Source organism: Schistocerca nitens, chromosome 6, assembly GCF_023898315.1.
Source record: "Schistocerca nitens isolate TAMUIC-IGC-003100 chromosome 6, iqSchNite1.1, whole genome shotgun sequence".
NCBI lineage: Eukaryota > Metazoa > Arthropoda > Insecta > Orthoptera > Acrididae > Schistocerca > Schistocerca nitens.
In genome coordinates, this window is record NC_064619.1 from 86,637,496 (window position 1) to 86,663,457 (window position 25,962).

Below are 25,962 nucleotides of genomic sequence, written 5' to 3' on the forward strand. Positions count from 1 at the left end.
CTCATTTTATATTAATATCGTTTTTTTGTAAATATGCCTCCATGTTGATCATTTATTGTTTTTTTTAAATTAAAGGCAGACAGATGTTAATCATTCCTTGCCATCACCATTTGCACAACACAATAATAGATAGTCTCCTGCAGAACAGGAGAAAATGTCAAAGAGAAATGTTTTCAGTTTAGTTTCTATTTTACTCTGCTATCTGCCAGGCATTTTAAGTCACTGGGTAAGTGATCAAAACTTTCGGTTGCAGCATCATGAACCCTGTTTTGATCTGTATCAACACCTTAATGTGGAGCTATAAATGTCATTTTTTTCTTTTGGTACTGTAATTATGTACATCGTTGTTCCTGTTGAAGTGCAGTGAATTATTTACAAGAGATTTCATGAGCAATACTGTGAAGCAGTTAGATTGTTATTCAAATGCTGAGCAGTGGATGTGGAACATGTCAACTTTTACTTTTTTTTTAAGCTGAAATAACAATACTAATAGTATGAATATATACAATACCTCATTTGTTTCTATTAAAAAATTCGTCTATGGAGTAGAAGGAGTTGGCCGCTAATAAGTCTTTTAGGCTCCTTTTAAATTGATCTTTATTTGTAACTAAATTTTTTATGTTTGCTGGCAAATTATTGAAGATGAGTGTTCCTGAGTAGTGGACCCCTTTTTGAACTAAAGTAAGTTCTTTTAAGTCTTTGTTCAGATCATTTTTGTTCCTGGTATTGTATGTATGAACTGAGCTGTTTGTTGGAAAAAGAGATATATTATTTAAGACAAATTTCATTAAGGAGTAAATATACTGAGAGGCAGTGGTTAGTATACCCAGTTCTTTGAAGAGGTTTCTACATGACGTCTGTGAATTTACTCCACAAATAATACGTATTACACGCTTTTGGACTCTGAAAACTTTTGTTTGACTTGAAGAGTTACCCCAAAATATTATACCGTATGACATTATGGAATGAAAGTAGGCAAAGTATGCAAGCTTTTTCATTTTTATGTCGCCTGTGTCTACTAACACTCGAATTGCAAATACAGCTTTGTTAAGGCGTTTCTGCAGTTCTGTGGTGTGCTCCTCCCAACTGAATTTATTGTCAAGTTGTAATCCCAGGAATTTAAGACTGTCAACCTCTTCTATCTGATCTTCTTCATACTTTATGCATATGCTGGGTGGAAACCTCTTACAGGTTCTGGATTGCATGTAGTGAGTCTTTTCAAAGTTTAATGTCAATGAGTTGGCCTTAAACCATTTATTAATATCCATGAAAATATCATTAGCAGATCTTTCTAGAACTACACTTGACGTACTATTTATTGCAATACTTGTGTCATCTGCAAACAAAACGAACTCTGCTTCTGGCAGTGTAACTGATGAGAGATCATTAATGTACACAAGAAAAAGCAATGGTCCTAAGGTGGATCCTTGTGGGACTCCACATGTAATTTCTTCCCATTCTGATGATGACTGATGACTTAATTCACTAGTCCCTTGTACTGACACCCTTTGTTTCCTGTTAGCTAGGTATGACTTGAACCATTTTGCAGCACTGCCTGTGACACCATAGAATTCTAATTTATTTAAAAGGATGTTGTGGTTCACACAATCAAATGCCTTTGACAAATCACAGAAAATACCTGCTGCTTGTAATTTGTTATTTAATGAATTAAGTACATTTTCACTGTAGGTGTAAATAGCCTTCTCGATATCAGAACCCTTCAGAAATCCAAACTGTGTTCTTGATAATATGTTGTTTGTGGTCAGATGGTTGAGAAGCTGCCTGTACATTACCTTTTCTAAAATTTTTGAGAATGCATAGTTCATAACCAATAAATTGTGGTCAAAGTCCACATGTGCCCTTGGAAATGTTTTACAATTTAAAATCTTGTTCCAAAATCTCTGTATATAATCAATCTGAAACCTTCCAGTGTCTCCAGGTCTCTTCCACATATACTACCTTCTTTCATGATCCTTAAACCAAGTGTTAGTGATGATTAAATTATGTTCTGTGCAATATTCTACCAGCCGGTTTCCTCTTTCATTACTTTTCCCACAATCCATATTCATCTACTACTTTTTGTCCTCTTTTTTTTTTACTATCAAAATCCTATCCCCAATGACTATTAAATTTTCGTCTCCCTTAACTGTTTCAATAATTTCTTTTATCGCACATACATTTCTTCAATCTCTTCTTAATCTGTGGCGCTAGTTGACATATAAACTTGTGCTTCTGTGGTGGGTGTGGTCTTTGTGTGTATCTTGGTCACATTAATACATTACATTATTGCTATTTCACCATTTGTGGACCACTATAAGCGCTTTTTCAGTTTTTACTTCTAACATAGGAGGTGTTAAATAGGATTGGTGAGAAGAGAAGTTTGTGGCACAACTTGACAAGAAGAAGGGATCGGTTGGTAGGACATGTTCTGAGGCATCAAGGGATCACCAATTTAGTATTGGAGGGCAGTGAGGAGGGTAAAAATCGTAGAGGGAGACCAAGAGATGAATACACTAAGCAGATTCAGAAGGATGTAGGTTGCAGAAGGTACTGGGAAATGAAGAAGCTTGCACAGGATAGAGTAGCATGGAGAGCTGCACCAAACCAGTCTCAGGACTGAAGACCACAAGAACAACTTCTAACATTTCTGGTGTTCTGTCTTTCATTATAATATTGCTGTCATCAGCAAATAACACAGTTTCTCTTGGTATGGCCCACAATGGGAAGTCATTAATGTAACTGAGGAACAGTATTTGACCTAACACACTACATTGATTGACTCCAGTGTTCATATATAACGATCTGAAATATGTTCCACCCTATAATTTGAGACACTTGGAATTTCGGATATCTCTGCCCTCTGTCTGCTAGATAAGATCTAAACTATTTATTTGCAAACACCTCCTTTTTCCTAGTGCTTCAAGTTTAACTTGTAGCATTTCATGATCAACTGTATCAAATTCTTTACTGAGATCTAGGAAAATGCCTGTTACTTTTTCTCCTTTCTTCATCTAAAATTACTTTTGCATATCTTTGTAATGATTTAAGCAATGTGGCAGGTCGTGACAGTTACTAAAAGAATTGCAATTCACAATTGCGCCGTCTAAGGCGTTACAAGTTATTTAAAGGGTACCGACCACCTCTCCTCCTCCCCAAAAAATAGAAATGTAGTAATATAGTCATTGTTCGATAAATTGTTTAGGGGATTTTGGCCCGATTTATGGGAATTTCAAATGCAATTAGGGGGAAATTGTGCTTCAGATTTGGCAACACTGGCTGTATTACCAACGTAACAACTAACAACGTTGAAAGCCTAACATTAAACATATTTGAGGACGAGTACCGTTTTCATTATATGGAATTCAATGAAAGCAAAGCGCTATGTTGTTTCCTGCCCTCATGGAGTACCGAAAAAATGGAAATGGCTGTAAATTATTTAAAAATCTGCCTCGTCAGTTAATGTTTAGCGGTGTACAAAACTTTTATCGTTACCATTACTTCGTTACGTTCTGTCTTACAACTGAAATTTCTGGAAATTGAAGCGTAAAATACTACATAACATATTCAAAACATCAATAGAAATTCGGGAGTGTATTGTGCTGATGGAATACTACTATTCTATGTTGGATTTTGAGCAGGAAAATCTAGACTAAATTTTAAAGTCATTGTGATTACCTTCACAGTGTAGTTCATAGTAACCTCCCTCGCGTTCTGTTCTTTTCTTTCCGTTCTTTAAACATTCATTTACACTAACTCAAGGAGCACCGGTATTTCATTATATCCGCCTTAACTTGGTTTAATGATACGTCTATACTGTCTTTCGCGTAAATTTGGCATAACTACTTGCGTCCTGTACTAATGTTTACGTTTTTGTTGTCGTTTGTGTTTCTGAGCGCGGGAATCGCTGCAACTCGAAGCAATGGATGTAGCAACGTTTTGCAGGAAACTTCCCAAATTGGTATTTCTTTCATCTGTAGCAGCCAGTTTTAAATGACAGTTATATGTTTTGAAATTATACTCCATTATGTATTTCACAGGAACTTCATGCTCACTTAAATGGATCGTTAAGTAGTAGAACCCTGCATGCCCTTCGTCAACTACAGAACAGTTCAGAAGCTAGCGGTGATTCATGGAAGAAATGTGAAGCTATCATCGGCCATGGGAATGAACGAACTTTAGATGAGTAAGATTTCACGACGGCGGACTTTTGATTTCCGTTACACGATGGAAAAGTTTGATATCTAAGCAGTAATACAATGAAACCTATCAAATATTGGGTAGTTTCTAGGACGAACAAATGTTCTTTCAGTGCTATAGAAATAATTGAAGATATCAGTGCTTACATTTCAAATTCAATTTTGTTCTTCACTTTTAAATTGCACTATAGGGCCGTAACAACAGATTATTATTTCGCTTAACCCTAAATGTTGTAAAATTTAAGTACAAATTGTACTTCGTTCAACGCAAAAATTGCGAGCCCCAGTGTTGTATCATTCATGCTCTTGCATTATAAAATCTCATCAAAACTATACATTTCATATGCAGACACTAGGTCTTTAGATTCAGGAAAGATTGTCGAATGTGATAGCTTAAATGGAACGTAGAAGGTAAAGGCACTGATAGCAGACACCCTAAGGAATGAAACTACGTTTATTTGATGTTTAGGAATACAATATAAATGAATACTGGGTGCATACTTAATCATCAGATTCTTTAGTCATTTGTGATGTGAATAATAGTATACTTCACACTGCTATGGAACATTAAATAGTAAATAAAAAGTTAAACGAAATTGTAACTGCAGTCATCAGCAGTTTATAATAGTCGAATTCAAAATTTTCAGTTGTAGAGATGCAAAATATTCGTTTGTTGATACTAAACAAAACCAGAGTTGCTTGGAAAATAAGTGGAACTTTATGCACCACAGTGGTTTGGAATTAATATTTCAAAAATTCATTAATGATATTTGATACTTGTAAAGGAGGCTTGTCAATAATCTGTGATGGTCCAATAATACTAAGCTCGTGTTCACAACCTGAAAAAGATTTTTTTTTATTTTACTATTACAAGATTTTAGAGCCATTATGTCTATTTCACCATCCTTAAACATACACTGAGCAATTGAAGCATGTTTGAAATATCCTTTGCAGGAAAAGAAACTAGAAGAAATTTACCATTCTTATATGATTTCTTCATTTTTTTTCCCCCCGGTTATTATTGTTTTATTGACTTTTTCTACTTCATCGTTAGATGTCTGTGAATTACTATCGGGGACCATACTATTACCACCCACACTACTGTGTGACTCAATCCATTCTTCCTCACCTTCGGACTCTGAAATTGTTCTTTTCTCGTGCACCTTTGACATTCTGTGATTCTCTATTTAGGTTGCTGCTTGAGTTTATTAGCAGTCTCAGACTGTTCTTTCTGTAGTTTTCATGCTTGCACTTACTCAATTTGTACTCATTCTCTTTGTAAATTGATTTCATCCTCCTTATGACATTCCTGCCATTGGTTGGAAATCAGAACACTTAGAATTTTTTCTGTTGATTTTATTTCCCTTGGCTTTTCTGTATTCTGTGCCCAAAATAATGCACTTTTAAATGGTAACGATTAACTTATTATCTGACTTGCTGGTGGTATTTCCACCTGATGCATACTGGGGAATATCAGATTTTTTTCATTGAATTCTTGAATGTAAAACAATGATATGTTATGTTGGTTCCCTTCTCTTTCTTTATTTCAATTTTGGTGTACTATTCAAATTACATTTTCCAGTTTTATATTTTCAGTTCCTTTATTTTCTATGCTTTTCATCTGGAATGCCAGTTCTTTCTTTCACTTCATCACTTATTTTCATCATTGTGTTTCATGTGACCAACAGATTGGGAAAAAATTGAGTTATCGCAATCACTTTTAATTTTCTTCCAATGCAAAACAAAGACTCGTGATTGATGTTTCCTTCCCACAGATCATTAGAAGATTCTAAGCTAGAAAGTTTATCTTTCCAAATCTATTGTTCGAGAACCTCTAATCTGGCTTTTAAGCTTGATTCTTCAGACGTGGCAAGTGAAACATCAGCACAGCCTCTGCAGTTCATGGAACAAGTCCAGTTGTCCTGTGGGATGGAAGGTTTAATGAACTCATCATAAGTTTGTTCCAGCAAAGGTGCAAAACTGTTCTTTAGAATTGGTTGGTCTAAGTGTTGCACTCTCTACTGTTGCACTTGATTTTTAGAACTTTTTTTTAACGTGTGGGAGACAGCAGTGTCCGTAGGCTTAAGATGCGTGGGATTTGGAAGCAAAACACAAGTATCATGCCTTGCTTGTACAGAAATTACCAGTATATGAGGTGACATGTGATGCATGCCCATCAATAGACACAATTATTGGCAATGATATTTTCTTTTCTAGAAGGTAAGGAAGGAACCTACTTGTTACAAATTTAAAGAATGACAAGCTCATCATCCAGCCTGTTCAGATTTCCATATTCCCAAATGTTTTGGCAAATTGTTTGGTTGTGTGTGTGTGTGTGTGTGTGTGAGGGGGGGGGGGGGTGGCTTATTGTATAACAGTCTTGTTGTACCTGTCTGCAACTCAATGTGTAATTTTTATGGTGAGTGGCAATCAACCTTTTCATAAATTGTACAGACATTCTTCTTCATAACCATTTACTTGTTGGTAGACTTCTTTTTTCCTCTCAGTGTTAACACATTGTTTCCTTTTAGGTTAAAAAAAAGCAGCTTCGCCTAAATCAAAACAAAAACTCTTTCAGGACTGCCAAGAATTGTCTTAAATCTTTTTCTGTTAAATATTCACCTACCTCAGCATACCTTTCCTTTACAGCTGCCTCCTTTACTCATGCCTGACTTGATGTAAGATTTTGGACCATTCTAATGCCAATATTGCGGTGGCACTTAAGAACAGAATATATGCACAAAGGGATTTTTCCATTTCAGCTGTTTAATTAGGTGCTGCACACTAATGAAAAGTTCCGGTAAGTGTTTTGTTGTGGGGAATCTTACCTTAGCCATTGCAACATTCCCCCGTGTACTAGTATGCCCTCCTCTTCTTTGGTAAAACTATGTCTGAACCCATCCGACAGTTTCTAGGCATCTTGGCTCTGGCTTTGTACATTAATGTAATTCAAGGTACTGAGAAACTTTTTGCTGCTGTAGCAACAGCCTTTCTGTTACAGTACTAGAGCAGTGTCAGTTGACATGGTATGTATCAGTGATTGACACACAATATCAACTATTAGATCGATACATGTTACAATGAATTTAACACATTTACAGGATATGCTTTTGAAAAAGTAGGGCATGTAAACAGGGAAAGGAAGATTCTCATCCTGTCCAGTAAGTCTCTCCTGACCTAGGATTCTGGTTGACTTTTCCAAACTCTCACATTTCCTAAACCTCACCACTCCTTTTCCTTCATCCCTCTTCCTTCCCCTTCAACCAGAAGAAGCAGCTACTGTCTCCAAAAGCTCACATGTCTTTTAACGTTTGTATGTGTTTTCTCCTGCCGCTCTGTGGTGAGTAGAATTTTTTTATTATTCATGGGTTGTGCATCATTAGTGTGGGTCATACCTATAGAAAATGCTGCACAGCTGGGACAAGTTAGTTGATAAACAACATGTGTTGTTTCACAAATTGCTCTTCCATTGATATTGTAGGATTTACCAGTGGTGGGCTGTCATAGATGGTAGTGGTCGCGTGGTATAGGTTTTACATCAGGGACATAGCAGAAATCTTGTGATAGGAGTAAAGGTTTAGAAATGACGTAAGATGTGACTGGGGTATGAGAGTGACAGTGGGTGGTGTGGGGAAGATATCAGAGAGGATCTTATCTTAGGAATTGACTTCAGAAGGCCATAGCCTTAGTGGAGTAAAATACTGAGGCATTCAAGGCCTAAATGATACTTGGTGATAAGAGGGGTGCTTCTAATTTTTTTTTGGAAATGGGAACTGTATTAATCGAAAAGGTGAGAGAGGTTACTGCCCAGGAGACATGTTTGTGAACAAGATCCGGTAGATAGTTGTGGGAGAGGAAAGTTGGGAAGAGCTTTTCAGTGTTAAGTGTTAAGCAACCCAGTGGCGGGGCAGATATGCTCTCTGCAGATGTCTAAACTGTAGAGAAGGGAGAGTTTGATTTGGAAGGGATGGCGGCCATCAAAGTTTAGGTATTGTTGATTATTGGTTGCTAAGGTTTGGATGTGGGCTTCAGCGAACAGTAGGTCAATGTGAGGGAAGGTGGCTTTGGATTTGGAAAATGACCAGGAGCTCTTTTTCAATGTGAGTCCAGACTACAAAGATGTTATCTATAAACCTGTACCAAGTTTGAGGAAGCCAGATCTTCCATGTGATCTGTGGTGTCACCGCCAGACACCACACTTGCTAGGTGGTAGCTTTTAAATCGGCCGCGGTCCGGTAGTATACGTCGGACCCACGTGTCGCCACTGTCAGTGATCGCAGACCGAGCGCCACCACACAGCAGGTCTAGAGAGAGACGTCCTGGCACTCGCCCCAGTTGTACAGCCGACTTTGCCTGAGATGGATTACTGACAAATACGTTCTCATTTGCCGAGACGATAGTTAGCATAGCCTTCAGCTACATTTGCTACGACCTAGCAAGGCGCCGTATTCAATTGATATTGAGATTCTATTAATGTATCATCAAGAGCGATGTTCTACAAATGTGGATTAAAGTTAAGTATTCCAGAAGCTACGTACTTTTCTTTATAGCATTCATTACGTATCCTGTTTCAGACCTCACGCCAGCCTGCGTGAGTTTAAGCGCGTGCCTTTCGGCTTCCTCTCATTGTGTCAAGGCTTTCTTGTCTAGACACAACATGATCCACGAGAATATTGCCGTAGGATGGAGGTAGTCCAATTCCCATAGCAGTTCTCCTGATTTGTTTATAGGTGTAGCACTCAAAAGAGAAATAGTTACGAAAAATCAACTATGTTACGAAAAGGACAGAGTGCTACTTACCATAAAGATGACACATTGGGTTGCAGACAGGCACAACGAAAAGACACCCTCATAGAATGTGTTGCGAGGATGACTCCCTAACTTGAGTCCAGAGTACAGTGTTTTATGTTGGTATGAGTATCACTGAACTGGCTGGGTGCAACTGCACATGGAAGAATTGTCCGCCTGGGGGACACGTAGCACCCGTTTACTGAACATCTGTACAGCTTGACCAATGGTTCCTGAGTGCTTGATATACCACACAGGCTGTTTGGATTCTCCCACTTCATATTAGTTTCCCTCAACTCCAGTGATGGGAACTTGCCCTCCAACACATACTTACATTCCAACACACGCTCGAACTTAATTCCCATTAACATATCCCCCGCCCCCCCCTCTCTTTTTATACTGCCATCTATGAGGGTTGCCAAGAAAGGAATGCCCCAATTTTTTCCTCGGCTGACAACAATGTAGTGAATGTGAAACATTAGGTATGAATTCTTTGAAGTTTCCCAAATGCACAGGCAAAAATTTCCATTTCCTCTGATAGATAGTGTAGCTGCAGATATGTTTCAAAATTTGTTTTATTTTACAAGCAGTGTGTTGTCATCAAATTTGTCAATGCAGGGAGAGAAACATTCACAAATATTTATGTGAATCTGTGAAGCAAGTGCAGTCAACAGGAGTACAATTGGTCATGGCACAGAGAGGATGAGGTCATTAGAAAGCAGTTCAGTGGAGCTCCACGATTTTTATCGGTAATGAGACCCACAGCTGTCATATTTCACACATAGCAGGGTGCCAATGTTCTTGTTTGCAAGGATCACACGTTACAACTCGGCAGTCGATGGTGCAGCTGCCAGTCGGCAAAGAAAGTGTGGTTGCAATTCAGCACACAAACGCTCAGCCTCACACAAATTTAAGGACTTCTGAATACATCATGAAACAGGCTTGGTACCCCATTGACCTTACAGCCCTAATCTAGTTCCCTCACACTTCTACTTGTTTGGCTCATTAAAGGATAGCATTTGTGGACGTCGTTTTGAGAACGAGGACGAGGTTATTCGTACAGTGAAGAAATGGATTAATTACCAGAACAAGGACTGGTACCGATAGGGCATTCATGTCCTTGTCTGATTGGAGGAAGACTTGAGAACTGGAAAGAGATTATGTGGGAAAATAGGATTGTAAATATTGTGTGTAATTTTGGTAGTGTGGAATAAATAATTGTTAAAGATAAAGAAAGGGTGGTATTACATTCTGAGCAACCTTCGTATCTTCACTTCTCACTCACTCACAACATTCTATGACTCTTTTGAGCCACAGAAGGAACCAGTAACAATAATAATAACAGTCAGTATAATGCAAATACGACAAACTGCCTATTGGCTTCTGTCTCAGGTTCTTCGGCCGACGTTCATCTAATGATTTTTCTGACGTTTCGCCAGCACGAGTGGCTGGCATTGTCAAAGCTTCACCCTCCATTGCCGGTGGTGAACTGGAGGCAATGGAGGGTGAAGCTTTGACAATGCCAGCCACTCGTGCTGGCGAAACGTCAGAAAAATCATTAGATGAACGTCGGCCGAAGAACCCGAGACAGAAGCCAATAGGCAGTTTGTCAACAAGTGGCCACGAAAGCCTTAACAATTTTGTATAATGCAAATACATTAGAACTAGAGCAAAAGTCACAGTACATGTCATCGACAGGGATGTCAAATATTCTGGTCATAAAGAAATTACACAAAATTGGATCGTCCTATTCATTTACTCATTCATTCATCACATTTTGCAGGAGAGCCTTCAGGGATGTAGGCAAGTAAAGTTATACATTAAGAGAGAAGTGAATGTCATAAACTGAGTGTAATCAGTCTGCTGTAAGCTGTGTGTACTTTCTCAGGTTATGTTTCACACATTACAGTTAGCAAGAGAGTTGCTACTTCAAAGCAGCTGAGTGCTTTTCTCAGTTTATTAAATAGCCACTGTTTGTCTCCTACTGTTAACATCTGCATGGACTCATTGATTCTTTGTTATAGAACCAAAGTTGTATAGGCTACATTTTAAACAGTAGTATATGGTTTGCAGTTAGTATTGTTATTTGTCATGCAGCATCTTGAATGTAGATGATTTAGAGGAACAGTTAATCTAGAATCTTTTGAATTTTCTGGCAAGTTTATTGAGTTTCCCTTTTCCATCCTTTCAGTCTAATGTGAGTTTGTCAACATGTTGACAGCTGTGAGACCACCAGCGGACACGGCAGAGGTTTATGTCTGACCCACTGTGCCCACCGGTGGCCCCACACTCCACTCTGTTTAGTAATGTTGTACCCGATTTCCAGTACATTGGTGTCAACGTGTTAATGACTTTTGCAACAAATTACAAAACCCTACTGTAAACCCTAGACAAGGACACAGAATCTACATGAAAATATTTTTTGTATCTTTTATTGTGATTGTGTATGTCACAATTCAAATGACACTCTCCATTTTTTCCAGAAAAAAACACCCCAAAGGATCAAATACAGTGAAAAACAAGTATCAGAATTCCAAGTTCGTAGGAAAGGCCTGTGCTAGATTTGCAGTTATCTATATGACAATATTCTGTCTTTAAAAAAAAATAAAAGCTTAATAAATTTATTAAATTCACGAAGAGACAGATGGTTGGGAAGGATATATCTTCAGGAGGTACAACTCCACAAGTATTTCATAGACACTATTTAAAGAAGGTGTAGAGGTTCCTACTCCTTCCTAACTAGACAGTTAACTAGCTAATAAGGGCCAAAGAAGGAATCTTCCTTCCGTGACGCAATACTGTGTCAGGCGTGCTTACAGCAGAAGTTGTTCTTAGCTAATTGTTGCATATGCACGGCTATGTTGACCAAATCATAATGAAGAGATCCAGCTGTTTTCCCCTGTTTCTTCCCTAGCTCACCCAGGCGAAGGTTTCCTTACCTCATATCTTCTAAAGCTGCCTTATTGTCCCCATTGGCTTTCTTCTCTGTTGGGCACATCTCCAAAAATGTATTCAATTAATGGTGAATATTGGAATGACTAGTGGGAATATCTTAACATCACTACAATGAAAACCAAAACAAAGGGACGTCACCTGAGTTTTATTGCTCTCAATCTCAAAATCGGGAAAATACACCTTTGTAAAAAGAAACTATTTGAAAGCCAATCTCACAGCAATGTTTGCATCAAAGGTCACGGATTCTAATTATCACTTATCAGGCAACATGAAAGTTCATGACACTTTCTTTACACGATTTTGATGTCATCATGACATCGTACATAAAGATCTTCTAAGTCAAATTCAAACATTAATTGACTTTTACACTTTTAAGAATTGTGCATCGCAGACTCCTATTGCCTGTTGGAATACTTGTCGAAGACCGGCAAGTGAGCTAGCCTAACAGTCTAATGCCTGTCCATTCTGGGTGCGCTTATGATTTGTTGGTTCAGTCCCCCAATGATTTAGAATATTTACTGAAATCTTTAATTAAGCTTTGAATATCAGTTTAGACTGACTGAAATTTTGGTTAGAAAGCCATCAGTGTGGATAATATCTTCAGTACTATTAGATCCCTGTACAGATAATTAAACAGTAAATATAGATAATCAGAGTTATTCATCTCGGCACCAAACCTAGTGAGTGAAGCACTGACCTTTCTGTACACTCCAGCACACTTGGATCATACTCACACCGCAGATAGCATGCTTTATGACTGTGTATCACTTAGTGGGGTGGATTGTTCCATCGTTCTTGCCTGCCCGCTAACTTACAGGAGTGTTAGCCTTCATATACTATGTGATAAAATGTGCGTTGAAATGTGGTATTTTAGGTTAGGTGTCTTCAGCCAAACAATGGAAACTCCAGCTAGAAATATCAAGAATGTAGGAAAAGATAGCTTGTTACTCATCGCAAAGAAGACATGTCAAGTTGCAGACAGGCCCTCCAGTATCTTGGGCCGGGATGCAACATCACGTGGGATGCAAGCAGCAATCTGGAGGGGGTGGGGAACGGGAAGGGATAGCAGTGTATGGGTGGGGAGATAGGGGGAGAGACGAATGCTGTCTGGTGGAGTATTGAGGGACTAGACTGCCAACAGGCACAGCATCAGGTTGTTGTTGGGCAGGGAGGTGGGGAAAAAAGGAAATGCGTTGGCAGAGGGCTGCAAATAAACAGGGTGGGATACGATAATGGGGAGGAGACGATAGGAGAGAGGTGGTGAAAACTATTGCTTGGAGGAGGCGGAAACTGTTAGTTGTAGGGTGTGGGGACAGTATGTTACATAGGTTGAGACCAGGATAATTACGGGAGCAGAGAATGTTTTGTAAGTATAACTCCCACCTGGCAGTTCAGAAAAGCTGGTAATGGATGGGAGGATCCATGTGGCTCAGATAGTGAAGCAGCCATTGAAATCAAGTGTGTTATGTTCAGCTGCATTTTGTGCCACAGGAAGGTCTACTTTGCTCTTGCTCACAGCTTGGCAGTGGCCGTTCATCGTGGCAGACAGCTGGTTGGTAGTCATAAAAAGCTGTGCACTAATTGCAGCAGAGCTGGTAAATGACATGGCTGTTTTCACAGGTGGCCTGGCACCTGATGGGATAGGATAAACCTGTGACAAGACTGGAATAGGAAGTACTGGGTGGGTGGATTGGGCAGGTTTTGCACCTGGGTCTTCCACAGGGATATGATCCTTGTAGCAAGAGATAGGGATTGGGAGTGGCATAGGAATGGACTAGGATGTTGCAGATATTGTGTGAGCGACGGAACATTACTTTAAGACGGGTGGATAGTATATCGTGTAGGATGTCCCTCATTTCAGGGCATGATGATAGGTAATCAAAGAGCTGGTGAAGGATGTGGGTCAGTTGTTTCAGTCCGGGGGTGGTACTGGGTGACGAAGGGGCTCGTTTCTGGGGTTGGTGGGAGGGTTGGGGATGTGACGGGAAATGACATGGGAGACCTGTTTGCAGACTAGGTCTGGGGATAGTGCCTGTCTGTGAAGGCCTTGGTGAGACCCTGTCATTTACCAGCTCTGCTGCAATCAGTGCACAGCTTTTTATATTGGTATGACTACCATCCAGATGCCCACCAGGATGAAAGGCCACTGCCAAACTGTGGCAAAGAGCAAAGTAGACCGCACTGTGACAAAACATGCAGCTAAACATTACATCCTTAATTTCAATGCCTGCTTCACTACCTGAACCATTTGGATCCTTCCCTCCACCACTAGCTTTTCTAAATTGCACAGATGGGAGTTATCCTTACAACACAATTTCCACTCCTATAATTATCCCAGTCTCAGCCTTTGGTAACATACTGTCTCCACACCCTCCACCCAACAGTTTCCAGCCCCTCTGTCCTATCATCTCCTTCACATTTTTGTCACACACCTTGTTTATTTGCAGCCCTGTGCCAATGCACCTGTTCATATTTTCCTACTACTCTCCTTTTGTGCTCCTTTTCTTTCCCCACATCCTTGCCCCACAACCTCCTGACACTGCACCTGTTGGCAGTCTAGTCCATGCACACACCACCAGACAGCATTCGTCTCCCTCCCTACCCGTAAACTGCTATCCCTGCCCTTCCCCACCCCCTCCAGATTGCTGCTTGCATCCCATGTGATGTTGCATTCCGGTCCGAGAAGCTGGAGTTTGCAGTCATGTTTGCATGAGGTGTGCTTGCTTTGTGTGTGTGTGTGTGTGTGTGTGTGTGTGTGTGTGTGTGTGTGTGTGTGTGTGTGCCTGCCTCTCTGCAACTTGATGGGTCTTCTTACGGTGAGTAACAATCTATCTTTTCCTACATGATAGGTGTCTTATTTTTTGTGTGTTCATAAACTCATTGGCATGTGCAGCTCTTGGAAGTAAATATTGGCCAGTCCATCTGTCTCTTTTTGCATTAAGGGGGGGGGGGGGGGTAGGACGTCAAAAGGGCTGACTTGGAGCAGGAGAGGCCATTAAGGGGAGGGGGGGGGGGGTAGGATGTCAAAAGTGCTGACTTGGAGCAGGAGAGGCATCACAGGACATTTTAATTTCCAGTGTTTATACTTTTACAAACAAAGTCATAAAACTTGGTCAGCATCACCAGGAAGGATTCAGGATTCACACTTATTTCAGTGGAAGTTTGAAAACAAAATAATTTTTTTTACATGTGAAATTTCATCATTTTTTCACTTACTTATGGCTGCATTTGTTGCTATAGGTACACTTTTCTTCATAAGTTAGAGAGATTATTTGATGAATTTTTCACAGCATACATACCATACTTACAGGTGTATGAAATTCTAGAATTTATTTAATTTATGAAAAAATGAATGAGCTGTTGTATTTTAAACTTCATGTTTAGAAAAAACACACATTTTATAGTTAATTACCTCAATTTTTACCACAGTTTTTAATAGATGTGGAAAATTCTAGTGTTTCATACACCTTTAAGTATGGTTTGTATGCTGTGCAAAATTCATCGAAGAATCTCTCTTACTTATGAAGAAAAGTGTACCTATAGCAACAAATGCTGCCATTAGTAAGTGAAAAAAAATGATGAAATTTCACATGTGAAGAAAATTATTTCATTACGTTCTCGAACTTCCACTGCTATGAGCGTGAATTCTGAATCCTTCCTGGTCATGCTGACAAAGTTTTATGAATTTATTTGTAAAAGTATAGACAATGGAAATTAAAATGTCCTGTGGTGCCTCTTGTGCTCCAAGTCGGCTCGTTTGACATCCTACCCCCTTAAGGAATCTTTTTATTGCTCACTCTTGCTGAAAGCTACTAGTCATTTGTCTATCAGAAGACAATTCTATGACAACAGGAAGAGGAGGAATGTACAGTGAGTACAGTGAGCTAATATTCTGCCCTTGAAGTCAGAACAGTGGGAAATACTTCAGAGTGGAAAACAGATACGAGCTAGAGTCACATTACTCTAGGCAGAAAAAAGGATCAGGGGTAGTGGTTATACACACAAGAAACTGAATAAAGTATCCGGCCATAGGTCTAAACAAGTGCTGTATCAAACAGCTCTTCATGTACTTTAGTTTCAATAACAGACCTGAAAACTAACAATATAGCAGCTATCAGCCTGCAAAAAAGTGCCATTAGAATCATGTTTGGACGCAAACATAGAGATTCACATAAACGATTGTTTGAGCTCTGTGGTATCTGACCTTTAACATGTGTCTACATTATGGAAACTTAAATTTCTTAAAGTAAATGTAATGGGTGAGAATAGTAATTTTTTTAAAAAAAGGGGTGCTATTTATTATCACTAAACCAGTCACAAGTGAAACGTACATTTGACCCGTATCTACAGTTTCCTCCCACAGAAATGTAATATCCATATAGAAGTGAAACTTATAACAAACTTCCTGAACACATAAAAGCAAATAGTGAGGTCAAAATGTTTGGAAAATCTTTAAAAGTCATATACAGGGTGAGTCACCTAACATTACTGCTGGATATATTTCGTAAACCACATCAAATACTGACGAATCGATTCCACAGACCGAACGTGAGGAGAGGGGCTAGTGTAATCGGTTAATACAAACCATACAAAAATGCACGGAAGTATGTTTTTTAACACAAACCTACGTTTTTTTAAATGGAACTCTGTTAGTTTTGTTAGCACATCTGAACATATAAACAAACACGTAATCAGTGCCATTCGTTGCATTGTAAAATGTTAATTACATCCGGAGATATTGTAACCTGAAGTTGACGCTTGAGTACCACTCCTCCGCTGTTCGATCGTGTGTATCGGAGAGTACCAAATTACGTAGGGATCCAAAGGGAACGGTGATGGACCTTAGGTACAGAAGAGACTGGAACAGCACATTACGTCCACATACTAACACCTTTTTATTGGTCTTTTTAACTGACGCACATGTACATTACCATGAGGGGTGAGGTACACGTACACACGTGGTTTCCGTTTTCAGTTACGGAGTGGAATAGAGTGTGTCTCGACATGTCAGGCCAATAGATGTTCAATGTGGTGGCCATCATTTGCTGCACACAATTGCAATCTCTGGCGTAATGAATGTCGTACACGCCGCAGTACATCTGGTGTAATGTCGCCGCAGGCTGCCACAATACGTTGTTTCATATCCTCTGGGGTTGTAGGCACATCACGGTACACATTCTCCTTTAACATACCCCACAGAAAGAAGTCCAGAGGTGTAAGATCAGGAGAACGGGCTGGCCAATGTATGCGTCCTCCACGTCCTATGAAACGCCCGTCGAACATTCTGTCAAGGGTCAGCCTAGAGTTAATTGCAGAATGTGCAGGTGCACCATCATGCTGATACCACATACGTCGACGTGTTTCCAGTGGGACATTTTCGAGCAACGTTGGCAGATCATTCTGTACAAACGCGATGTATGTTGCAGTGCTCTCCGATACACACGATCGAACAGCGGAGGAGTGGTACTCAAGTGTCAACTTTAGGTTACAATATCTCAGGATGTAATTAACATTTTACAATGCAACAAACGGCACTGATTATGTATTTGTTTATATGTTCAGATGTGCTAACAAAACTAACGGGGTTCCATTTAAGAAAAGTAGGTTTGTGTTAAAAAACATATTTCCGTGCATTTTTGTATGGTTTGTATTAAACAATTACACTAGCCCCTCTCCTCACGTTCGGTCTGTGGAATCGGTTCGTCAGTATTTGATGTGGTTTACGAAATATATCCAGCGGTAACGTTAGGTGACTCACCCTGTATATAGCATCACTGCTTTTGCTTGATTAAATAATATTTAAATATATGAAGCGTATTACATAAATTGGTACTATTTGTAAATTATTATATATTGTTATTTTATATACATCATTTAGGTTTAGTTAAGAAGGAAAATTACACTTTCACAGAATGATAAATGGTGACACTGACTCACTATTTGTAGAGAATTTACAGGACAAATATTGACAAGAAATTTACCATATAGGAATTTTAATTCTTTTCTGTTGACTCCACTTTTCATTCGAACAGATCTGGGACAGATACAGTGGAACCTAAGAGAATGTTGGCTAAAATTTGGAATCAAAATAGTTTATTTCATATAGAGCGGGTGTTACATAATAAAAAGAAATAGCTCCAGTGAAAACTTAAAGGTACATTTCAAGCAGTACTGAAAATTCTTCACTGTTTCATAAACAATGAAACTCATTGTATGAAATTCCTAGGCCTTGATTTGGCATGGACATATGAATAAGTTAACCAAAACACTCACATCTGTACGCTTGTGCTTAGAAATGCCTCTCACTGTATTAAAGTGCAGCAGGATTGCTAGTGTTGTTTGCTCATTTCCAGTCAATACTGCTCTCTAGCATAATCTTCTGGAGCAATGCAGCCAAAATTAAAGATGTGTATATTCTACAGAAGTGTCAAATAAGAGATTGTGTAAGGTGGCAACTAAACTACTTGCAGAAGCCTCTTCATGAAGAGGACCTTGGGATTCTTACACTCACAAGCCAATGTATCCTCTATCAACCATGGTCTGTGCCATGGTAGGGTGGTGTCTTTTATGCCTCATTGACACAGACAAAGTCCATCATGGCCTCCAGCAGCTCCTCAAGATCTAAGGTCCATCCCAAAACCTGACACTTGAATCCACCTCCCTCCTCACACCAGCAATTCCCCCCCCCCCCCCCTTACCTTTCTACTTCCTAAACTTCGCAAACCCGACCCAACCTCACTGACCTCCCTCCTGGTCACTCCTTTATGGCTGCTCATAATACTCCCACAGAATCAACCTCCACTTTTGTTGACCCACACTTTAAACTATTGTCCATAACCTCCCACACTACATACAAGACACTGTTCACTTTCTTCACCAGCTTTTCACATTTCCTGTCTCATTACCAGCAACTCTTTGTTGGTCATTGTGGACGTGACATCCCCATGGAACACTACCTTTCCCATCGTTGCCCTGGTAACAGACATAACAGACCCACCACCTCTTTCCTAATCCTAATTATCAATCACCTCCTGATCCACAATTATTTCACTTTTGAAGGCTAAACCTATAAACAGATCCATGGTACTGCCATGGCACTAACCTATACCAACATATTTATGGACCATCTGGAGGAGTCCTTGCCAACCAGCTAACACATAAAACCCTTTTGACTGTTTCACATTCATTGATGACATTTTCATGATCTGGAATCGTGACAAGAACATCATTTGCTCTTTCCTCGACAATCTCAACAGCTACCTCAAAATCCAGTAATACTAAACTCATTGTGCCATGTACGTATATGTTAATCTCCACCTGTCAGATGGCTCCATAAATAAGTCTGTTTATTGCAAGTTTTGGTTTATTGGTGGAATACTGGGGAAGTGCATTCAATCTACAAAGGAGATTGCTTACAAATCATTCATACAACCAGTTCTAGAATATTACTCAAGTTTGTGGAAGACCTACCAGACAGGACTAACAGCAGGTATTGAATATATACAGAGAAGGGCCACATGAATGGTCACAGGTTTGTTTAATCTGTGGGAGAGTGTCACAGAGATACTGAAGGAACTGTTGTGGAAGACTCTTGAAGATAGACACAGACTATCCTGAGAAAGTCTATTAACAAAGTTACAAGAACCGGCTTTAGGTGATTACTCTAAGAATATACTACAACCCCTTAAGTATTGCTCACATAGAGATTATGAGGATAAGGTTAGAATAATTACTGCATGCACAGAGGCATTAAAACAATCAGTCTTCTCGAGCTCCGTACGTAAATGTGACAAGAAGGAATAACTGGTACAAAGGGACATACCTTTCGCCATGCACCTCATGGTGCTTTGCACAGTGTAGATGTAGATGCAGAAGTGAACCAACCACCAATAGTACCTCCACTCTGACAGCTGTCACCTGTTCCTTGTCAAAAAGTTTTCTCCTTGCAGTCTCACCATGAATGCTGCATTTGCAGTGGAAAGCATGAGCTGATGAAAGGGGTCTTGCAAAACTACTGGAAGGGTGTCAGTCTAAAAGGGTGCTGGGCAAACAGAGGATGGTAGATCGAGCAACAATTGGTATTGTAATTGTAAATTGTAGCTGTGTTGGCCGGCCAAAGTGGCCGAGTGGTTCTAGGCACTTCAGTCTGGAACCACGCAACCGCTACGGTCGGAGATTCGAATCCTGCCTCGGGCATGGATGTATGTGATGTCCTTAGGTTAGTTAGGTTTAAGTAGTTCTAAGTTCTGGGGGACTGATGACCTCAGATGTTAAGTCCCATAGTGCTCAGAGCCATTTGAACCATTTGTAGCTGTGTTGGGCAAGAATCAGAGCTCCAAGCACTAATAGAAATCACTAAAGCTCAAATCGTTATAGATATGGAAAGCTGGCTAAATGTGGAAATATGTTCAGTCACAATTTGTACAAAGGATGTAACCAATTTCAGAAAGGATACATTAAATACAGTTGGAGGTGAGTGTTTATTGCTGTCAGAAATATTTTACCTTGTAGTGAGATTGTAGTAGATAGTTCCTGTGAGTTAGTATGGCTAGAGATGATACTGGACAACCAGAATAAATTGATAATTGGTTCCTTTTACTGACCCCATGCTCAGGTGATACAGTTGCTGAACAATTCAAAGAAAACTTGAGTCTCTTTTTCAAATAGGTAAGTCACTCATACAGTTATACTTGTCGGTGACTTTACAATGTTCCCTCAATATGTTGGCAAAAATACACATTTAAAGCTGGTGGTAAATGGTTTCTCAGAAAATTATTTTGAACAATTAGTTCAGAAGTTCACGTGAAGTGGAAATGAGACCAGTGATCACAAAACTGTTGAAGTGAGACAAAGTTCCGTAATATCCAAACTCACCAAAAATAAACACAAAGTATATCTATTTAAAAAGCAGAGAAAAATTCGCTAAATGCCTTTCTAAGAGACCATCTCCACTCCTTGTGATCTGACTATCTAAGCATATATCAGATGTGGTTTGAACTCAAAGAAATAGTATTGACCACAATTGAGAGTTATGTACCAAATAAATTAATAGGAGATGGCACTGATCCCTTCGTAGTACACAAAATGGGTCAAAAAACTGTAGCAGAAGCAATGAAAAAAGAAGCAATGAAAAAAGCACTCCAAATTTAAAAGGATGCAAAATGCAAGACTGGTGAAGTTTTACCAAAGCTCAGAATCTAGCATGAACTCCTGTGTGAGATGCTTTTAATAGCTGCCACAACAAAACTGTCTTGAAATCTGGCAATAAGCTCAAAGAGGTTCTGGTCATATGTAAATTACACCAGTGGCAAGGTGCAATCAATAACTTCAATGTGCAATAACAATGTTGATGACAGTCAATGTAAAGAGTGATTGTGATAGGGGATGTCAGATTGATTCCATATTTTTAGATTTCCAGAAGGCTTTTGACACCAATCCTCACAAGAAACTTCTAATCAAATCGGGTGCCAATGGATTATTGCCTCAGTTGTGCAACTTGATTCATGAGTTACTCTCAGGAAAGCCACAGTTTGTAGTAATTGATGGAAAGTCAGCAAGTAAAACAGAGGTAATATATGGCATTCCCCAAGGAAGTGTTATAGGCCCTCTGCCACTCCTGATCTATGTGAACAACATAGGAGACAATCTGAGCAGCACTTTTAGAATTTCTGCAGATGATGCTGTCATTTACCATCTTGTAAAGTCATCAGATGATCAAAACCAATTGTAAAATAATTTTTACAAGATGTCTGTATGATGTGAAAAATGTCAATTTAAATAATGAAAAGCATGAAGTCATCCACTTGAGTACTGAAAGAAATCTGCTAAATTTTGGTTACACAATGAGTCACGTAAATCTAAAGGCTGTAAATTCAACTAAATACATAGGGATTATAATTATGAATAACTTAACTTGGAATGATCACATAGATAATGTGTGGTGAAAGCCAACCAAAAACTGTGAGTTATTGACAGAACATTTAGAAAGTGCAACAGATCCACTAAACAGACAGCTTACACCACACCGAAGTATTGCTGTGTGGTGTGGGCTCCACATCTGATGGGACTGACAGAAGACATCGAAAAAGTTCAAAGGAGGGCAGCTTATTTTGTGTTATCGCAAAATAACTCAACCACATTCTTCAACAGGGCTCTGACTACCTCTCACCATGCCCAGAGATGAGTAACATCCTATCCAAAGTCCTACTCACATCACCCAAAGCAGTGTTCCGCCATCCACCCAAGCTACAGAATGTCCTTGCCCTTCCCTTTCCAATCCTGCACCCATGGGTCATTCCATTGTGTACAACCCAGGTGCCAGACTTATTTCATAACCCACTCACTACCTCATGCTGCAGTCCATTCAAGCATTTCCTATCCTACAAAGGCAGGGCCATGTATGAAAATAGTCATGTTATATATCAATTATGTTGCAATTACTGTGCAGCATTCTGTGTGCGGATGGCACATAACCAATATATCAGCTGTGCTAAAATTACTATGCAGTATTCTGTGTGTGAATGACATGTAACCAACTATGTACTTGCACGAATGGCCAACATCAAACTGTAGCCAACTGAAAACTTGACCATCCAGTTGCTGAACATGCTGCACACTACAACACAAATTACTTTAAAAGCTTCTGCAGTACGTTTTCCACTTGGATACTCCCTTCCAGCATAAGTTTCTCTGAATTAACAGTTATAAATTGTCTCTCCAACATATCCTGCATCTCACAATCCCGTGGGCCTAAATCTCTACTATCCTGTTTCCTACTGTCTTACCTTACCTTACCTTTCTCTTCTGCCAATATCCACACCACTCCTTCCCCAGCCAGCTCATGTATTACCTATGGACATTCTCTCCCTCCCTCCCTCCCTCCCCCCTTTCCCTCCCCCCCCTCACCCCCCCCCCCTCTCTCTCTCTTTTGCCTCCTCCCCTCTTTCCACCTCTCTCTCCTCGTACAGCTGCTTATCATCTATCTTTCTTGCTCCTGCCTAAGACTTCAGTGCATTCCCATCTCGAAAGAAAGCCAATTTACACTCGTTACGCCTGCCAGGCAGCCTCGTCCAAGATGCGGGGTTGGCCTTGCCTGTGGCTATCAGGTGTGTAGGGTGTAGTCGTCTGCAAGTTGTGGCTCACATTGGCACCAACGACATCTGTTGCATGGGTTCTGAGGTCATTCTCAGTTCATACAGTCAACTGGCAGAGGTGAGGCTAATGGCCTTGTGCAAGAGGATGCAAGCAGAGCTCAACATTTGCTGCATTGTTCTCAGAGCTGATCAGAGTCCTTTGGTTTGGAGCTGAGGAGTGTTGCAACCAAAGGCTTCATCTACTATGTGACAGTCTTGGCTACAGATTTCTAGACCTGTGTTATCAGGGGGTAGGGGTTGGGGGAGAGGAAGAGGAATTTGTAGGACTCCCTTTGGAAGGTGAGGGGGGCAGTGGTGCAGCTACTCAGATAGCAGAGTACTTGTAGAGTGCACATGGGGTCTTTTTAGGACAGATGATAGTTTGAGGTACTCTGATGAACACTCATCAGTTGACATGCAGAAAGGGAAGTAAGACCACATTCAGAGTAAAGGCATTGTGACTGTCAAAATTTTATTAGTAACCTGTCGAAGTATTTGTAATGAAATTCCTGAATTTTCTGTCCTCCAGGAAAGTTCTCATTCTCATATTATTCTTGGGGCCAAGAGCTGGCTGAAACCTGAAGCAGAAAGCTCTGAGATATTTAACATTTCATGGAACATATATCGGAAAGACAGATTAGACTCCATAGGAGGAGGAGGAGTGTTTATTGCAGTTGACAAAAATATTGTCTATTGAGGTTGAAGTTGAGGGTGACGGTGAAGTTATCTGTTTGCGTATAACAAGTCTAGGTAGAACCAAGTTAATTGCTGGATGTTTTTCTGGCCAACAGATTTCACTGTGACAGTTGTAGAGCCATCTGAAGAAAGTCTATGTCAGTAGCTCTTAAATACCGAGATCATGTAATACTCATTGGAGGAGACTTTAACCTACTGAGTATAGATTGTGACGTGTATGGATTGATTGTGGGAGGTACAGACAGACAGTCTTGTGAAGTATTTTTTAACACAAGTTTTTGAAAACTATCTTAAGCATCTAGTTTGGGAGCTCATACACGATTGAAATATCTTAAATCTTGTAGCTACAAACAGGCTGTACCCTATCAACAGTATCAGTACATAGATGGTGATTAGTGATCATAATATCATCATAGTGGCTATGATCATGAAAGTTAATGAATTAGTCAAGAAGGCCAGGAGATTGTTTCTGTAAAAAGAGCAGATAAGCAGTTGTTAAGATCTCACATAAACAGTGAACTGACATCACTTCCAGTGAGATGGACGTAGAGGAATTATGGGCAAAGTTTAAACAGACTGTAAATCATGGTCTGGAGAACTAAGTGCTCAGTGAGTGGATTAAGGACAGAAAAGACCGAACATGGTTTAACAATTAAATTTGGAAAATGCAAAGAAAGCAAAGGCTGTTGTTCTCTTGGTTCAAAAGAGAACAAGCAAATGATGACAGGCAAAGGTTATTAGAGCTTCATGTGTATGTGAAAAGATGTATGTGTAAAGCATACAACAACTACCACCATCGTACCATAGCAAAAGATCTGGCTGAGAAAACCAAGAAAATTCTGATCCTGTGTATAATCACTAAGCAGGTCTAAGGCTTCCATCTAATCGCTCATTGACCAGTTTGGTGTGGCATGTGAAGACAGAAAAATGAAAACCGAACTTTTAAGTTTCGCTTTTAAGAAATCATTCATGCCGGAGGATCATACAAACATACCATCGTTTGACTATCGCACAGACTCCCATATGAATGACACATTAATAAGCGTCCCAGGCATTAGAGAAATAACTGAAGAAGTTGAAAACAAATAAGTCGCCATGTCCAGATGGAATCCCAGTTTGTCTTTTCGAAAAGCACTCTACGGCACTGGCCGCTTACTTAGCTTGCATGTATCATGAATCTCTCGCCCAGTGCAAAGTCCCAAGAGACTGGAAAAAAGTGCAGATGACTCCTGATTATAAGAAGGGTAAAAGGATGGACCCACAAAATTACAGACCAGTATCTCACACATCAGTTTGCTGCAGAATACTTGAACATATTCTGTTTGGATACAATAAATTTTCTTGGGACCAAGAAGCTTATATTCACAAATCAGCATGCTTTTAGAAAGCATCGCTTGTGCAAAATTCAGCTTTCCCTTTTCTCACATGATGTACTGTGGATGATGGGTGAGAGGCAGATTCCATATTTCTAGATGTCCAGAAAGCATTTGACACGGTGCCCCACTGCAGACCATTTACGAAGGTATGAGCATATGGAATAGGTTCACGTATATTTGAGTGGCTCGAAGACTTCTTAAGTAATAGAACCCAGTATATTGTCTTCGTTGGCTAGTGTTCATGAGAGACAAGGGGATTGTCAGGAGTGCTCCAGGGAAGTGTGATAGGACTGCTAGTATTTTCTAAATATATCTGATCTGTCAGATAGGATGGGCAGCAATCTGCAGTTGTTTGGCGATGATACTGTGGTGTATGAAAGGCGTCAAAGTTGAGTGACTGTAGGCAGATACAAGACGACAGATAAAATTTCTAGTCGGTGTGTTGAATGACAGATAGCTGTAAATGTAGAAAAATGGAAGTGTATGCGAATGAGTAGGAATAACAAACGTGTAATGTTTGGTTACAGCATCAATAATGTACTGCTTGACACGGTCACATCATTTAAATATCTAAGTGTAATGTCGCAAAGTGATATGAAGTGGAATGAGCTAGTGAGGAATGTGGTGGTGGAGGTGAAAGGTCAACTTCGGTTTATTGGGAGAATTTTGGAAACGTGCAGTTCATCTGTAAAGGAGATCACATATAGCTGGTGTAACCTCTTCTTGAGTGCTGCTCAAGTGTTTGGGATCCATACTAGCTCAGATTAAAGGAAGACATCAAAGCAATTCAAAGGCAGGCTGCTAGATTTGTTACTGGTA

General features: G+C 39.8%; 1 protein-coding gene across 1 annotated transcript in view; it reads left to right on the top strand.

The window, feature by feature from the left end:
- The first annotated feature begins 3,463 nt into the window (after positions 1–3,463).
- LOC126262329 (adenosine deaminase-like protein) overlaps positions 3,464–25,962 on the top strand; it is a 76,145-nt gene continuing 53,646 nt past the window's right edge. The window contains exons 1-2 of the mRNA XM_049958884.1: positions 3,464–3,958; positions 4,038–4,183. Of these exons, the coding sequence (XP_049814841.1) occupies positions 3,920–3,958; positions 4,038–4,183 (185 nt within the window). The 5' untranslated portion in view covers positions 3,464–3,919. The remainder of the gene's footprint in view (positions 3,959–4,037; positions 4,184–25,962) is intronic.